This window comes from Echeneis naucrates, chromosome 6 (assembly GCF_900963305.1).
Source record: "Echeneis naucrates chromosome 6, fEcheNa1.1, whole genome shotgun sequence".
NCBI classification, from domain to species: domain Eukaryota; kingdom Metazoa; phylum Chordata; class Actinopteri; order Carangiformes; family Echeneidae; genus Echeneis; species Echeneis naucrates.
In genome coordinates this window covers 3307802-3325486 of record NC_042516.1, presented here as the reverse complement: position 1 = coordinate 3325486, position 17685 = coordinate 3307802, and the positions used below count along the sequence as shown (strand labels likewise).

General features: G+C 40.6%; 1 protein-coding gene across 3 annotated transcripts; it reads right to left on the bottom strand.

Annotated features, from left to right (window-relative positions):
- Window positions 1–5823: 5823 nt before the first annotated feature.
- Window positions 5824–17413, bottom strand: kpna5 (karyopherin alpha 5 (importin alpha 6)). 3 transcript variants are annotated; one of them, XM_029504233.1, is made up of 15 exons: window positions 17313–17413; window positions 16145–16278; window positions 13589–13690; window positions 13329–13428; window positions 12809–12903; window positions 12425–12556; window positions 9023–9111; window positions 8833–8932; window positions 8576–8739; window positions 8099–8188; window positions 7847–7925; window positions 7626–7751; window positions 7410–7537; window positions 6950–7128; window positions 5824–6481 (listed from the first exon to the last, which is right to left on the bottom strand). In XM_029504233.1, exons 2-15 carry the CDS (start codon window positions 16271–16273, stop codon window positions 6294–6296), a joined length of 1701 nt encoding a protein of 566 aa, XP_029360093.1. In that variant the 5' UTR covers window positions 16274–16278; window positions 17313–17413; the 3' UTR covers window positions 5824–6293. The 3 variants fall into 3 exon arrangements, with proteins under 3 accessions (XP_029360093.1, XP_029360091.1, XP_029360092.1); XM_029504231.1 differs by lacking the exon at window positions 17313–17413 and adding an exon at window positions 16662–16773; XM_029504232.1 differs by lacking the exons at window positions 8099–8188; window positions 17313–17413 and adding an exon at window positions 16662–16772 and having other exon boundaries at window positions 5825–6481.
- Between the last annotated feature and the right edge of the window lie 272 nt (window positions 17414–17685).

Sequence of the window (17685 nt, the reverse complement as noted above, 5' to 3'; positions counted from 1 at the left end):
ACGGATCACTCATAATGTTGGTTTAATCAGCCAAAATTACAAAAACTTACAGACTTAGTGAAATTCCAAACAGTAAATATCAAGTACAAATCTCATAAAATCCTTCCACCACCAAATGAATGAACTGGGCGCGTGACAGTCTCTAGGTCTTCACAGGTTACTATTACTAATTATTTATTTATTACCGTATTTTTCCCACTATAAGGTGCACTTAAAATTCTTACATTTTCTCAAAAAAACGGCAGAGTGACACCTTATAATCCGGTGCACCTTATGTATGAATTCTTGCTTTGCTTACTGACCTCAAACCAATTTTATGTGGTACACTGCGCTCAAAAATCTATCAAAATGTTTTAGTGCGACTTTGGTAAGTGACGAAGCTGCTCCGCTTGATGGATTGTCAGAGCATTCCCAGCTGACACAAGGCAGGCCAGTGAGAAAGGGTGGGATTGGATGTTTTTCTCACTCCTTTTTGGACATTGATAACAACTAAGTTGTTCATTGTCTGTTGTTACTTTCTTCTTTTTTGATGTTCAAAATAAACTTTCAAATAAAATAAGTCAGTCATTGTTCATTACTATATACCTGTCTCACTAACTATTAACTAACAACTCTGTATTCGTGTTTTATTACAAATTCCAATAAAATCATGAAAAACTTAATGTAAAATGATTGTCAAATAATTGATGATGAACTCTGGAATGTTATTCAACATCTTTTATAAGACAGTATGAAGCACATGGGGACTGAATGTTACTCTTGAGTCACAATAATTCTAGTTCAGGTTTCTGCACAAGATGAAACTATGAAAAACTGCTGACTTCATATCCCCCTACTTCAGACAGACTGGTTCAATGTGAGATGTCATGTCACTTATACCCTATTACAACATGGACTGGAGTTCATATTCCTGACCAGGTTTCCAGTTTCTCCTGCCTGCAGCCATCCCATAATGATTATACCAATCCAGGTGCCTTCTTGTAGAGCCCTAGTCCACCACTGACAGAACAAGGATACTGAGGCAGTGAGGTGAGAAGGTTTAATATTTAAATCTCCTGTGGTTTCCCTGTCTGTACCACCTTTATTTGAGGTGACAGAACTGGATGGGCCGGTTCAGAGCTGGGGACTTTCCGAGTGAAACTCAATGTCATGTTGTACCCAACACTGTTTACTTCCTCATCCTAAAGTTTTGAGGACAGTACCGAAGCAGCATTACTTAAGTGTTTTTAGTGTACATTTTGAGTTTCTGGACCTCACTTCAGTGTATACATATATATATATATAGAAATGTCAATGAATGATTTTCTTTTCTAAAATGCAATCTGTGTGTGTGTTTTATTGAAGTTGTGATGCTGTGCCTATACCTTGCATGGGCGCTACTGACATCAAACAGGTAAACACTGAACCACTGTTACTTTTCTCTTCTTTTTGATTTGTTTGGTTGTATTTTGCCACTGCATGAATCCCATTGCATGATTTCTGAGACACATTACAATTATCTGTTCATCTGGCCATGTTAGAACTACTGTATGTGATCATGTTTTCTGTCATATTGTACTGTCAGAGTCTTTAGATAGAACTAGACCAGCTTTCCTGTGATGAATCAATATATTTTTCTGCGAATCAGAGTTGTGAGAGTTGTGAGAATCAAATCAAATATAGCAACAAGGACCAACTATCCTGTACCACAGGTAAATCCACTTCTTAGCAAATTCTTCTATATGTGCATTCATGCATTTTTTTCTCTTAGAGACAAGAGTAAATACATTCCATCATCCCAGTCAGTCCACACTCAGTTCCTTATAACAGCCTATAATCGACTTTTCCTCTGGGTGAAAGGTAACCCAGTGGGGCATAGGTGTTACAGTCCTCGCTGTGACTTTTAACTAAAGCTGCCAGATAAATGTATTAAAATAAAAACATAGGATATATGAAATAATATATTATATCCACCAATTTTACATAACTACAGTATTACTATAATTGTAAATATTCAATTACTTTCCATCACAGTAGTGATGTCAAATTACGGTAGTCATTCTGACTTTTTAACTGTGAAACATCTTTGGTTGCTTTGGATTTATATTTAGGGTTGTTGTGCTCGTCAGTGTCACGCCGGAAAACGTGGTGTGAGTGCGTTGCAGGGAGGACCCAAATGCAGGAGCCGGAAAACCAGGTAGGTGACGATGAAAAACACTTTAATAACGAACTGACAGAGCAGGAACAGAATCTGGCAAAGAACTAACAAGGACTAGACAGGGCATGGACAGAGCAAGGACAAGGCAGGAACAAAACAACAATGATCCGACAAGGACTAGACGGAAAACAGGACTTAAATACACCGTGCTAGACAAGACACAGGTGATCCACATTAGGGCAGGGATGGCAATCAACATGGGACACAACCAGGAAGTAACATAACAGGGAACACGCAGGAACCAGGACTACAAAATAAAACAGGAAGTTAGATGGACAGAACACTAAACACCAGAATTAACTCAAAACCTGACAGTCAGGTTGCTTAGGGGTGCGCACATTCGCCAGTCAAGTCTGTTTTTTATAGATCACAACCTTTGCGTAGAAAGTGACGTAAGCCACGTTTGTAAATGAGGGCCCTGGAGAGCTACTTTCCTGCACGTTTTAGATGTTCCCTGCTCCCACATAACTGACTCAAATGATCAGCTCATCATCAAGCTCTGCTGAGGGCTGATAAGGAGCTACTCATTTGAATCAGGTGTTTTGGAGCAGGAAACATCTAAAACATTAAGGACAGTAACTCTGCAGGACCAAAAATTGGCTTCAGCCATTGTTGATCTGACAAAAGATCATAACACATCCTCTGAGCAGCTGTACAGTGGTGTGAAAGTGTTTGCCCCCTTTATGGTTTCTCATTTGTTTGCATTTTGTCACACTTAAATGTTTCAGATCATCAAACAAATTTAAATATTAGGCAAAGATGACCCCGTGACCCAGGAAACAGAAGCAGTTTAAGATGAATGAATGAATGAAAGACAAAGATGACACAAGTAAACACAAGTAAGCACAAAATGCTGTTTTTTTAAATGAAGGTTTTTATTATTTAGGGGGAAAAAAATCCAAACCTACATGGCAAGGGATTGCCCGCCCCCACCTTCCCCCTTTAAAACTTAAATTAACTGTGGTTTATCGCATCTTTGGAAAGCTGAGTTCAATTTCTCTAGCCACACCCAGGCCTGAATTTTTCCACACTTCTTTTCAATCAAGATATCAGAGTAGTAGAGTACTTAGAGTAAATAGGGCCTGTCTGACAAAGGGAAGTAGACTAAAAGATCCCCAAAAACTAGACATCATTCTCCAATGCAAAGAAATTCAGGAACAAATGTGAAACAAAGTAATTGAGTCCTATCAGTCTGAAAAAGGTTATAAAGCCATTTCTTAAGCTTTGGGACTCCAACGGACCACAGTAATAGCCATTATTCACAAATGGCAAAAACATGAAACAGTGGTGAACCTTTTCAGGAGTGGCCAGCCAACCAAAATTACCCCAAGAGTGCAGCGACAACTCAACCAAGAGGTCACAAAAGACACCACAACATCATCCAAAGAACTGTAGGCCTCACTTGCCTCAGTTAAAGTCAATGTTCATGACACCACCATAAGAAAGAGATTGGGCAAAAATGGCCTGCAAGGCAGAGTTCTAAGACAAACACCACTGCTGAGCAAAAAGAACATAAGAGGCTTATGTCAGTTTTTCCAGAAAACAGCTTGATGATTCTCAAGACTTTTGGGGAAATGTTCTGTGGACTGATGAGAAAAAAAGATGTGTGTCCCATTCCATCCAACACAGCATTTCAGAAAAGGAACATCACACCCACAGTAAAATATGGCAGTGGTAGTGTGATGGCCTGGGGCTGTTTTGCTGCTTCGGGACGTGGAAGACTTCCTGTGGTAAATGGAACCATGAATTCTGCTGTCTACCAAAAAACCCTGAAGGAGGAGGTGTCCAGCTATCTGTTCATGATCTCAAGCTGAAGCATGCTTGGGTTCTGCAGCAGGACAATCAAAAACACACCAGCAAGTCCAACTCTGAATGGCTTGAAAAAAACAAAATGAAGTCAAAGTACTGACCTGAATCAGATAGAGATGCTGTGGCATGACCTTAAAAAGGCAGTTCATGCCCAAAAACCCTCCAATGTGGCTGAATTACAATTTTCCAACAATGAGTGGGCCAAATGCCTCAACAGTGCTCTAAAAAAAACTCACTGCCAGTTGTTGCAAATTGATTGCAGTTGTTGCTGCTAACGGTGGCCCAACCAGTTATTAGGTTTAGGGGGCAATCAGTTTTTCATACAGGGCCATGAGGGTTTGGATTTTTTTTTTTTTCCCCTTCATTTAAACGTTTGTTTTAAAAACTGCATTTTGTATTTGCTTGTGCCATCTTTGTTTACTATTTGACTTTGTTTGATCTGAAACATTTAAGTGACAAACATGCGAAAAATTAAGAAATCAGGAAGGGGGCAAACACTTTTTCACACCATTATATCTACAGGACAGCTAGCTGTTTAGCATGCTAAACTCAGTGGAAGAAAACGTGATAAAATGTCTATATCATCATCTTTTCTACAGTTCAGTGTAAACTTCTGAAAGGTAACAGGAGTTGAAAAACATAACAGCAGGTCATTAAAAAGGACTGCAGTGCATTCAGTTTGTAGCCGATAAATCAGTTTATTAATTCTTGTTACACAATCAAAGTGTGTGTCCCCACTCAGAGCCAGGTCCTAGTCAGACCCAAGGAAACAAAACACACTTATACTGAGAGCCACAACAAAACAGCAACTCAACTCCAACAGGAGAAAAACAAAAACACTACCAAAAACCTAAAAAAATGATATACAATTATACAAACCAGAAATATTAGAAAACTATACACAATTCAATGTGCTTGATGTCATTTCTGCATTACAAATATTTTTCATTCCTCATAAATATTTGATTCGTTTCATGTTTGATTCTCCAGCAGCCAATGGTGCTCAGATGTGCACAATTGAGAAAAAAACAAAACAAAACAAAAAACTGTCCAATCATGGTCGTGGCATGATGCCAGGAACCAAAGAAGAACGAACAAACAAAAAAAACCCCACTTTGCTTCCATTCCAAGACTTCACCCACAACCTAAGAACATGGAAAATAAAAATCTGAATAAAGGTTTAGCAGAGACAAACATCCTCAGCATGATAGAAACATAACAACTGCATATCAGCCAGGAAACATAATTGCATATCACACCTTCTTGTAGCCACTTAAATACTCTGGTTACATTTTCTCACATGTATATATAATATACAAAACCCTCCAAGTCGACTCATCCCATTACAGAAACAAGTGACTTCAGAAGAGAAAAAAAAAAAAAAAAAAAAAAAAAATCGTAGTAGTCTTGTGGGTGGAAAAAAGAAGATTAGGAAGACTGCTGCACACAGCGCACACACTGCCCTCACACAGAAAAGAAGCAGCAAACACTGTCACAGATCTCAAACCACCAGAAGGCTGCAGACCAGATACAGGTTCGAGGGTGCAGCTGTCTTCAGTCAGAGCAGTGGGTGCAGGAGAGGAGCAGCTCCTCTGCCGCTCCAACAAGACCAACCGGTAAAGACCTCAAGTGTCCAGGTGCTCATCTAATCCTTTTACACAGGAGCAGAGAGCACAAGTGTGGCAACAGCAGCACACAAAGAAGAACTGTATTCCCATCCACGAGTTACAAATCAGTCTCTACTGCCCCAACAGGGGGGGGGGGGTCTCTCTCTCTCTCCCCCTCTCTCTCTCCCCCTCTCTCTCTCCCCCTCTCTCTCCCCCTCTCTCTCTCTCCCTCTCCCTCCCTCTCCCTCTCCCTCTCTCTCACTCTCTCAGAGGTAGTTGGGATGTGAATGTTGATTTGTTTCTGACTGTAACATAAACATTATGACTTTAATCATAACAGGAGGTCAAAGGAACATTAAAGGAAGAGATCTCCTGTTTTACGTGAATTTGTGTTTCACAACAGGAAGCCACTCAGCTGAACCTTGGTTCAAAATATTGGCTCTTACTGTCTCAGACAAGGTCAACAAGTTCAATCAGCTCTCACTGTCTCTCTCTATTTTCACAGACCTCTATGTCTCTTCAGAGTGTGCGTTGTTGTGAAGGCATACTAGAGGTGTAGGTGCAGGGAGGAAGTGGTGAAGCTGGTCCAGCAGAGACAAGGTAAGGTACCAGGAGAATTCCCAGACCAGCAGGCCCAGACTCAGAGACAAAGAAAAATGGGCATTGGATATGATGTGGAGTTAAAGCTGGAAACCATCCATGGGCCCCTCCTGCTGCTGGAAGACAAACTGGCCTTGACTCTGGTCCACCTGTGGAGCCAAACTGGCATCCTCCTCCTCTACGCCGAAGTAGTGCTCGATCAGGTCAAAGGCCTTCTGGTAGATCTCCTGGTTCTCATGGCTCTGCAGGAACTCGATCTTGTCCAGGCCTTAAGCAGGGGCAGGGAGACAGGAACGAACACACAAACACAAACACAAACACACACACACACACTTTTATTCAACCACAATCCAAAACTTTCATTAAATAGAAATCAATGTTGCTTTTCATTTATTAAAAGGAATAAATAGACTAAATCCTGCCCTGTGTTAGTACGCGGGTTATGTTGTGTAGCTCAGGTACTGTGATTAGACCATTTTGAGGTCAATTACTTGGTCTGCCAGGGGTGTCAGCAAAATGTCCCTACTGCTGATGAGTCATAATAATGCATGAACAATATAAAGCTCACATTTTAATGTACATTTGAATGTCAGATGTGGTTTGATGTGATCTGTCAGAGAGAAAGAGAAGATTCAGTTGTTTTTAATAATGAAAGAACTGTCCCATAGATATTTGTTGAAACGGCTGTTGTCATGTCAAGTGTTGTGTTATGCTGTGCTGTGCTGCAGAGCTTTACCATAAGCCTCCTCTATGAGAGAACAGTATGGGTTGATGCCAGTTCCGTTCTGTTTGGCCTCTTGTTCTCCCAGTCTAAGGATGTTCTCCAGACCATTCAGAGAAACCTGCACGATCTTAGAGTCCATCACAGTCAGCAGGTCACACATGGGTTTGATGGCATTCAGAGACACCAGATACCTGTTCAGATAGGGAGGTATTCATTGATTTATATTTTTGTTTGAATAGTGAAATTATCCCCATATAATTTATTATTTACATTTAAGGTTTTTTTTTTTTTTTTTTTTTTTAATTACTTCAGGGAGATCATAGTGGTGATACTAATGCTTCTCCAAAACCACATGCTCTTAAAGTGGAAAAATGAAAAACCATGGCCTACCTTATAAAACGCCCACTCCTGATATACATACTGTACAATACTGTACAATGATAAGAAAATATCTAAGTGAAGGTGAGTGCACCTGATTTGTACAGGTGTGCCTCCTGAGGTGGCATTGGTGATGGCCCACGCTGCCTCCTTTCTTGTGCGGAACTCAGCCTTCTGGAGGATCTCAATCAGGACCGGGAAGATGTTGGCATCAATCACATTCTGATAAGAAAAGACATGCTGTCAGCTGCACTGAACAACAGATTTTCCTCACACAGGAAATACTAAGGTCAGGTAAAGCAGCCAAAACCTGGATCTGAGCTCTGTTTCCTGCTGTGATGTTGGACACAGTCCAGCATGCTTCCTTCTTGATAGACTCCTTGGGGCTGCTGAGGAGGTGGAGTAAACAAGGCAGAGCTGAGCAGTTCAAGATTACCTGAGGTGATAGAGGGAAATCAGAGCACATGCTGAATAATAGTGTTGCTCCTATGTGAATTAATGAGGGGCTGAAGAGAGAGAATCTGTGTCTACCTGAGTCTGGATGTCATCTCCTGTCACAATATTTCCGACTGCACGCAAGGCAGGCGAGACCACCTTATAGTCACTGTGCCTACGGGGGAGACACACAAACATCCAGGCAAATTTCCCCCAAACACACTGAGAATCTGATTCAATCATCTGCTTGTGGGAATTATTATCTCCTGACTCAGAGAACAAAAGAAATTACATTAAAATCACCTACTCAACTAACCAACACAGTTTCCCATCAGACCAACAACTTACAGGAATGTTCCAGGATATTTCTTCCTTGTGCACTTCACAAGAATATGCCAACTATAGAGGGTGGTGCTTCCTTCATACTGTTGTGCTGTTCTGGAATTTGAGATTCTAAGTGAAACAGTTGTGTAATTCTATTTCAAACATTTATATATAAGTGTGAACTCAAACAAACAAGGGGTTTCCACCCGACTGACATCCACCTGTTGTCAGTTCACTTCAGTGGGGTGGAGGGGTAAAAAAAAAAAAAAAAAAGGAAGAAGCTGGAAAAAAATAATGGACTTGTGAAACAAAGCTTCTCTTTCTTTTCCATGCAGCAAGAACAAAAGTTTAGTTTTTTCATACTAAAATCCATAGTAATTGTGAAGCTGATTATTTCTCTCACTGAAAATCATCCATTATTGCCCCACCCCTACCTGTCATCCTGGCCTGTTTCCTCAACTGCTCAAATAACTACTCTGATGTGGTCTTTCAGCTTCTTACATTAGCAGCTCCACCAGCCTGCGGCAGACCCCTGAGTCAATGACTGTCTGGATCTTCTCATTGGGGCCGTCAGAGAGGTAGGACAGGGCCCAGCAGGCATCAGCCAACACATCTGGATCACTGCTGAACAGAAGCCTGGACAGTACACTGAGACAAGGAGACACCTGACACCAGAGGAAGACAACAAAGAGAGGGATGCTGCTTTAGATTTGGACCTATTCAACAGGATTCCAGGTCAGTCTGACAGCTAAACTGACCTTGGCAAACTCTGGAGGTGGGTTCTTCCCTCTGCACAGATTAGACAGAGCCCATACTGCATTGCGGGTTGTTGTGAGGCGGTTGGATTTAGCAAGTAGCCTGTATGTGACACAAGAAACAAAGTCCAGTTGTAAAGTGAATACAAGGTGACACATGGCACATGCTGACAGACATGAGGGGTAGACTTACTGCTGCAGGGACGGCAGGATCCCACAGTTCAGAACATAGTCTCTGCACTCTGCATTATCTCCTGCGATATTTCCCAATGCCCAAACTGCCTGAAACACACCAACACATGGTCAACATAATCTGACAGGCCTACAACACCTGTGTGGGTCAACAGTTCAGATTCATCTTCAAGTTTTTCCATAGCGTGGACCATCAGTGAGCATTTGGCTAGAGCAGGGGTCGGCAACCCGCGGCTCTTTCATCCTTATACTGCGGCTCTGAGTGGCTTGGGAAAATAAATTACTAAAAAAAAAAAAACTAAGTATTTAATTGAAGTGTATTTTATTTGTGTTAGTTCTTTAATATTTTAGTTTTAAATTGGAAGATTATTGTGATCCTGACATATTAGAATAAATATATTTTATTGTTTTTCGTCGCTCCAAATAAACGTCATACTCGCGAAAGCCGGTATACCCGCCAAAACGCCGTCCATTTGTCGCGACTTTCAACCCCAGCAAGGCCAAGTATGGAGAAATGTAAGAAAAGAAAAATATCTGAAGAAAATAGAACATTCAATGATGCCTGGGCAGATTCATTTGCATTTACCTCTGATGAGAGTGGCCTACCAGTATGCCTAATTTGTGGAGAAAAACTGTCTAACAATAAAAGGTCAAATGTCGCAAGACATTTCAACATTACACACAGAGCCTTTGCTGAAAAATATCCAGAGGGAGAAGAGAGAAAAAAAAGCTGTTTCGGAACTGATGCGGAAGGCTGATCTGACGAAAAATCACTTAAAGAAGTGGGTGAAGTCTGCAAATTCAACTACATATGCAAGTTTTGTGGCCGCTCAGGAAATAGTCAGGCATGGGAAACCGTTCACAGATGGAGATTATATGAAACAATCATTCCTTAAGATTTCAGAACACCTATTCGCGGACTTTAAAAACAAGCATGAAATTGTGCAGAAAATCAGAGAGATGCCTCTCTCTGCGAAGACTGTCAAAGACAGAACCATAAAAATGGCAGAAAATATCACAAAACAGCAAATTAAAGACATCAATTCAGCTGCAGCGTACTCAATCGCCTGTGATGAGTCCAAAGACAAAAGTGACATTGAACAAATAGCGCTGTTCTGCTGATATGTGAACTCTGCCGGACCACAGGAAGAAATGGTTGAGCTGATACCACTAAAAGGCCAGACACGGGGGGAGGACATCTGTGAGGCTGTGATTGATTGTTTACGAGCCAAAGAAATAAAAAACAACCCACCTAGTGTCAGTGGCTACTGATGGGGCACCGAGTATGACTGGAGCGCACAGGGGCTTTGTGGCCTTGCTGCAGCATCCTGCACCAAGAGGCATTGTGCGCGCAAACTTTTCCTTCAGAATGTACAGAGATCATGAATGTTGTCATTCAGATTGTCAATAAAATAATGGCAAAAGGTTTAAATCACCGCCAGTTCCGTTCGTTACTGGATGAGGTGGACAGCACATACTCTGATCTCCTGCTGCACAACAGAGTCCGGTGGCTGTCCAGAGGAGAGGTGCTGAAACGTTTTGCTGCATGTCTGGGAGAGGTGAAAACTTTCATGAGCAGCAAAGGGCTCACCTTTCCTGAGCTGGAACAGCCAGAGTGGCTGGAAAAGCTGCACTTCATGGTGGACATGACAGCGAACCTGAACACGCTGAACACAACTCTTCAGGGGAGAGGAGGCACAGCGCTACACATGCTGGAGGAGGTGTTAGCGTTTGAGTGCAAACTGACAGTTTTAGCCAGAGATTTACAGAGAGGCACACTGTCTCACTTCCCCTCTTTAAGGGAGTTCCAACAAGCTCACAAGGTGATCAATTCAGAGTATTTGCAGTCTGCAATCACCACAATGCAAGCATCGTTTGGGAAACGATTCCGTGAGTTCAGAGAGGAAAAAACCACATTGTCCTTCCCCGTCATTCCCCTGAACATCGATCCATCCCTGCTAAATGTGACTGCATTTGCAGGTGTAAGTCAACCTGATCTGGAGCTGGAGCTGGCTGACATAGCTGACAAACACATGTGGGTGTCCAAATTCAAACGCTTGACAGAGGACCTTGAAGATGTTGCCCGTCAGAAGGCCACTCTTGCTCAGAATCACAAATGGAGTGATATTGAGAACCTTCCAGGACCGGACAAACTCGTGTTTGAAACATGGAATGCCATCCCCGACACCTACATGAACATGAAGACATATGCCTTTGGAGTCCTGTCGATCTTCGGATCCACATATGTATCGAATCAAATCAAATCAGATTTATTTGTATAGCGCCAAATCATAACAAAGTTACATCAAGGCACTTTACATATAGAGCAGGTCTAGACCAAACTCTTTATAAATTTATTTAAAGAGACGCAACAGATCCCCCGATGAGCAAGCACTTGGCAACAGTGGCAAGGAAAAACTTCCTTTAAGAGGCAGAAACCTCGAGCAGAACCAGGCTCAGGGGGGGCGGCCATCTGCCTCGACCGGTTGTATATGTATGTGAGCAGCTATTCTCCACCATGAATTACATTAAAAACAAACACCGCTCACGCCTCACAGATGACAGCTTACAGTCCTGCGTAAAGATGAGTGACTTTGTACAGCCCCGATTTGCAGACGCTGTGCGCAGAGGTTCAGGAACAGAAGTCCCATTAACCAGGTAAAATAAATATTTATGCAGATATTTTTCAAATATTTATTTTTCATTGTTTAGTGACACAGTGCTTTTTTCCCCAATTTATTTTTTAAATTCAGGTCAAGGCTCCGCTACATGCTCTGAAAGCCCAAAGGCGATATAAGGATGCCGGCTCACAGCATTTTTTTGCTTTTGTTTGCTACATGGATAATTTAAGTTCAGCTTTTTCATTTATTTGAAAGAGACATTCAGACATTGTATTATTTTTCAAGAATTCAAAATGTTCAAAATGTGTTCATTACATAGATAAAATTAAATTTTCTCTGTAGCACTTCACTGTGGATTTCATAAGCAACACACTTTAGTTGTTTATACAAAGTGTAAAGGTAAGAAAAAGCAATATATACATAAATATCTTCATTTTAGATAAGATGATAGCCCATCTTCAAAAGGGTAGTCAAAGCACTAATAAGTGTACGGCTGGGGTGAACCCCGAAGCATGAAAGGGAAGTTGTTGTTGTTTTTTTAAATATTTTTTCTTTCTATTTAATAAATGCGTTCATAAATAAATTCATTTTAGATGTCAGTGTTTTCTTTTCCGTGGAAACCGGATCAAATGGCTCTTTCGGTGTTAAAGGTTGCCGACCCCTGGTCTAATACAACTATACATATTTAAACAAACCCACATCTCTGTGTATCTATGTGTTGACTATCACCCAAATGAGAGTAGTATGATTGAGCCTGATGGCATTGTGTTGCAGTCTCTCACCTGTTCCTGGACATCCTCATACTCGGAGTTCAGCAACTCAATGAAAATAGGAACAGCCCCTGTCTCAATCACCACTTTGGTGTGGAGAAAGGTGCCGGAGGCAATGTTGGTGAGGGCCCAGGCTGCCTCAAACTATAGGTAACACAAGTAAATACAACACAATCAGTCAGCCTTGTAGGGAAATGAGACACAGATTCTCCTGTCCTGCTGAATAGGCACTAGAGATATGAGATTCATCACACTGAGACACCAGGTCTGATGGGTGGGGATGTCAGACCCACTAACCAGATGTGTTATTGAAAACACAGCTTTCAGTAACACACACACACAGTATCATAGTCTTGTGATCTTTGTGAACATTGTGCAGCTGTGTGGAGTTCTCACCTGTAGTGTGCAATTTTCACTTCTCTTCAAAAACTCCACAAAACAAGTGACAACGCCGGGTGTGGAGATGACCTCGTCTATGGGTGGGTTGGGTTCTGCAGAGGAACAGATCAGAAGTCTTCTACAACTGAACAGAGCATCAAGATTCTCATCATTTGGACTGACTGAGGTGTGTAACAAGGCTGTGGTTTTGAACAACTATTGCACATGAAACAAAGTTCTCCTTAGACCTCAACAGAATGCAAACTATCTTATGTTACAATCAGTGAAACCAGTACTAAGTGAGTCCACCTGCCGTCTGTTTGTTATAATCATTTAAATTAATACGCATTGCTGGTCACCAGTGCAGATGTCTGTCTGTTGAAATGTAAGCACTGTCTTCTGTCACTTCAATCTCTGTTGAGTTGATCAGTGGCATAGTTGGACAACAGACACCGAGTTAAAAATGTGATGATATAGAAACCTCTGATCTTATAATTTTCATTAATATTACATTATATTGCCATGATGCAACACAAACCTTTAGAGAGTAATTTCCTGAATTTCTGTGTAGCGATGAGTTGCTGGTCTGGATCTTCAGAGAAGATCATCTGGATCATATCAGGAGTTATCACTCCATCCTGCACAAAGACCACCATCTGATAAATATTCAAAGAACTCTGAGTTTGCTCAGTTAAGCGTCTGGCTAAACAAAGCAACAGAAACACAAGATCTTTGGCAGATGAGGTAGAGCCACAGATCAGCTTCAGGCCAGACTGATACACACTATTATATACTTACACCTGTGACAGGTACTGTGGAGCTGATATCTGGATCCTGGATTGGACACTCCAGCATGGATTCATCGTTAGAAGGTACACACACATTTCTCCTCTTGAACAGCTGTCCACACAGAGCCACAGTCATATGATTAACACACTGTTGGCCGGATGAACTGACAGTAACAATATAAACATCAACACACAGTGACCTCTCCACCTTACTTTATTCAAATACAGATTTACTCTCTAATGCATTCTAGACCCTGAAAATTTTCCCTGGTTATGTTTTCAGATTGGCTTAGTGTTGAGTTTCGTACCAAGAGGCTGCGGGGAGGAAATATGAGCGAGAAATCTTTAATGGCAAAATAAGCAAAATACTCTTTAATGTGTAAGGTGGTTTGGTTATTTCATTTGATGAGCATTTGTCCAGCTTAGAGCTCAAGCTACTCTGAGATTTTTTTTTTCTTTTTTAATTATGCTCCAGCTGGTGAATCAATTTTAACCAAAGTTGAAAATAATGATCAATTATGTGAGCACTAGTGGTTGGGTGGTTCAGAGCGCATGCCATGTAATCCCAGTTTTATATGGCCAAATAACTCTAAAGAAATAAGAATAATAATAATGATAGTGAAATGGTTAAAAACAAACAGCAAAAAAAAAAAAAATCAGTGAAAATAAAAAGCATTTTGAATTAAAAAATAAGTGAATTGCTTTTTTTGCATATTGTGCAGCTCTCATACAAAGAGAGCATACTAACAACCACATACAAACTTTTATACTCTTGGAATACATTGTTCTGTTGCTAATGTAAATACTCAGACATACTGTGCTTTTAATGTTTAATAAAAACGTGCCATCAATGGCACCATTGTGAGTGACTGTTTAATTAAACGTGTCACATTTGATATAAACTATTTAATAATGCAAGCAAATTATAATGTATGCGGTCGTAAATTCTGTTCCCATTAATATCCCTTTAATATCTTAACAGTGTGAATAAACAATAGTTATTCAAATTAAATCATTATTTTGTCACTGTCTGTCTTATGACTGCTTTGTGCTTTCTGTACTTTTTGTACGCCTTCAACATGCCAATTCCAAAGGCCATGAAATATTACAGATAATTTTCACATTTTCCTAAATTTTGTAAACATTTTAATTTAATTACAGCATTCATGGTCTCAAAATAAATTACATTCATGACTACCGCTTCTACTGATTTTACCATATCACCTTTAAGGATCAAATGCAGCATGTCTCCAAATATTAATTATTATTAAAGGAAAGATTTGTGTGAAAGTTTTTAATACTCAGATTATATTTGTGGTTCGTATATTTTATTGGGAGTCTATCTAGACAGTCTATCTGGGACATTGTTAAAATTTCCCTTACTAAGACATAACCAGTTGGCTTCTTCACTAATTCTTCAATCCCATCTGAAATCCCATCAGGCAAAATTTAGTTTTTAGATTCCCTATCATATCCATGTACACTTAGAAGGATCCATGAATTTCCTTCAGTGTTCTGCACTACAAAAATCCAGTGTCCATCTGTATCTTGTGTAAAATTGATGATTTCTCACAGTTATTCAAACTTATGGAGACTCCAGCAGTCCTGCTAATACCATTACTAGATAAAATAGATTACTTCAAAATATTGAGTCCTCCCTGTTGGTATGAATCTCTTGTTAAAAAAAACAAAACAAAACAAAAAAACCAAAACATCAACATATCTATGGTCAAATGTGCACTTCATGCTATTCCCTCACAACACATTTTCAGTATCAAGTTACCATATTTGGAAGTGCACACTGCCACCCTCTGTCCTGCAGTATGTTCACCTCCAGTCTGTGCTGCTGCTTACAAAGGCTGAAAAAAAATGATCAGCCAATCACAGAACTGACTGCAGCCTTTCTGCCTTGATAGAGTCATTCTGCTGAAAGAGCCAATTGTGCAATAAAAAGGCACTTTGAAAAATCTTAATTATGAAATAGGGGAAAACCATGTTATTGTTAAAAAAAAAAATGCCAGATGAACTTATACCAAAATTATATTTCACAAAAATAGAATTATGATAATGTAATCGATTTAATATTGATGGAAAAGATTTCCTAAAAAATTTAATATGTTTCATAAAGATTAAAGCTTTTTTTATTATTATTTATTTCACAATATTTTATTTCATAAGTGATTAATAAGCCTATTATCGCATTAAAATTACAATATAGTTGATTGAAAAGACTAAAACTGGGCAAAAAAGGGTACAGGATGCTAAAAACATTAGCCTAGCTCAAAGGCTACAAGCCAGATGGATGAGGCTTGTGTTGCGTCTCATAACTCAGCTCTCTGGTTCACAGCCAATATTATCAGGATAAAAACCTAGCACTTATTATACTAGCTATGTGTAAATAATAAAATAATAAGTCTGTAGAATACACTGCTTAAAATACCCAACCTGAATGAGTTTGCTTTCAACACCACAGCCTGGGGTCTACAAATTTTCACAACACTAACACAAGTTAGGACTAATCATTCTGCATTTTTCATTGTGCTTTAAATGAGGTCAAATATTTTACCTGCTCCTCTCTTTTCTGTTTGCGTAGCTGGATTCCTTCTTCCTCTCGTCTTCTACGCATCTCTTGAGGATTCAGTGCTTTATTCTTATAGTTCCTCATCCTGTAGCTGTCTTTCCCTGGACTCGCCATTGCATCTACAGAGAAACGGTAAAGGACAAGTAATCATGAATCATTCATACATACACACATACATGCAATGGATTGTGACTCAGTAACGGCATTGAACTTGTACTTAAAATGGATAAATTACGTTAAAATTAAATGAAAAACAGAAAACTTTCTACTTAGGAAGGAAATGAATTTCAAAGAGGACGTTTTTTGACAAGTTACTTCATATCTCCACAAAACACTAACTGCAGCGTGCAATGAGTTGCATTGAGGCAAAGGTTACGAAGTCTTATACAGGGATAGAGCCAGAGTCAAGTCACAATAGCTGAGTTACATTGAAGTTAGGAGAACAAGCCTGCCACAACGGCCCAGTTTAATGTCCACAGGCTTGGTATATATGAATACTGACCAAATAGCCTATGGATCATTGAGGGCTGATCAATGGATGGTAAACAGGAGGACTTGATCGATGACACTGGCTTTAATATGGGGGCTGGACCGGCGTTCATGTTCATCAGTACCTGCAAGTACATGCAAAGACCATGCAGGTCCCATCTCTCAAATGTGGGGTGGGGCGCAGACTCAAAAAAAAAAAATAAAATAAAAAATAAAACACCTTCATTAGAGCTGGTGCTGGAAGTGGTCTTTCCAGTCCTCTCCACCTGAGGAGAGATCGGGGTCGTATGCGATAACGGACAGCTACTCAGGTGGAGGCCGTGTGACACCCATCGTCCCCCCGCACAGGAAAGGAGGTCATGGCCAACTCCTTCCCACAAACAGCACGAGCTTAAGTGTTTGCGTTGTTCCGTCCGGGTCCCGGTTTTAAAGCCCCAGCCGAAGGACGCCTACGGCACTATAGTCAACTTTACTACCACCTCCCCAGGCAACACATCAACACGGGTCTCGACTGCTCCTGGTCAGTCATGAACTAGCCTCAGTGCTAGCTCCTCAGCTAACCCTCCACTGTGTCACACATGGTGGTTGTATCTAGTTGCACTGACAGCTTCCACACCGCCGCAGGGCTGCATGGAACCTCTTACCCACTGAGGAGCAGACCTACCTGGGATTGTGCACGGCTCTATGGTCGCTTATAGCGCTGCTGCTCTTCCTCTGTTTCCAGGAGCAAAATGGCGTCCGACTAAAGCTGTCCCAGCAAGCCCCTTGCATCAACATCATACTGCGTCACTTCCGTCAGCTGACGGCTAGACCTGAACCGGACCGAGGGACCCCAGATAATCCTAGAATTAAATTGGCTGTTTCCTGTTCAATCCTAAAAACTAGAGTATATAAAAACTGTCACATTTAATAAATATTCGCTTATTATCCCCACAGCGGCTAAATCTGCACTGCCATAGCAATCAACTGCAAGAAAATAATTATAAAACGTAACTATGGAAATTACGTAGATTGAAAAACTAATAAAACACATACAC

Coding starts and splice junctions, on each gene's coding strand:
- kpna5 (XM_029504231.1), bottom strand. CDS start 16,767: ATGAACATGAACGCCGGTCCAGCCCCCATATTAAAGCCAGTGTCATCG. Junction 8,189..8,575: donor AGGCTGGTGGAGCTGCTAAT/GTAAGAAGCTGA, acceptor CTCAAATTCCAG/AACAGCACAACAGTATGAAG. Junction 6,482..6,949: donor TCTCATAGAGGAGGCTTATG/GTAAAGCTCTGC, acceptor CCCCTGCTTAAG/GCCTGGACAAGATCGAGTTC.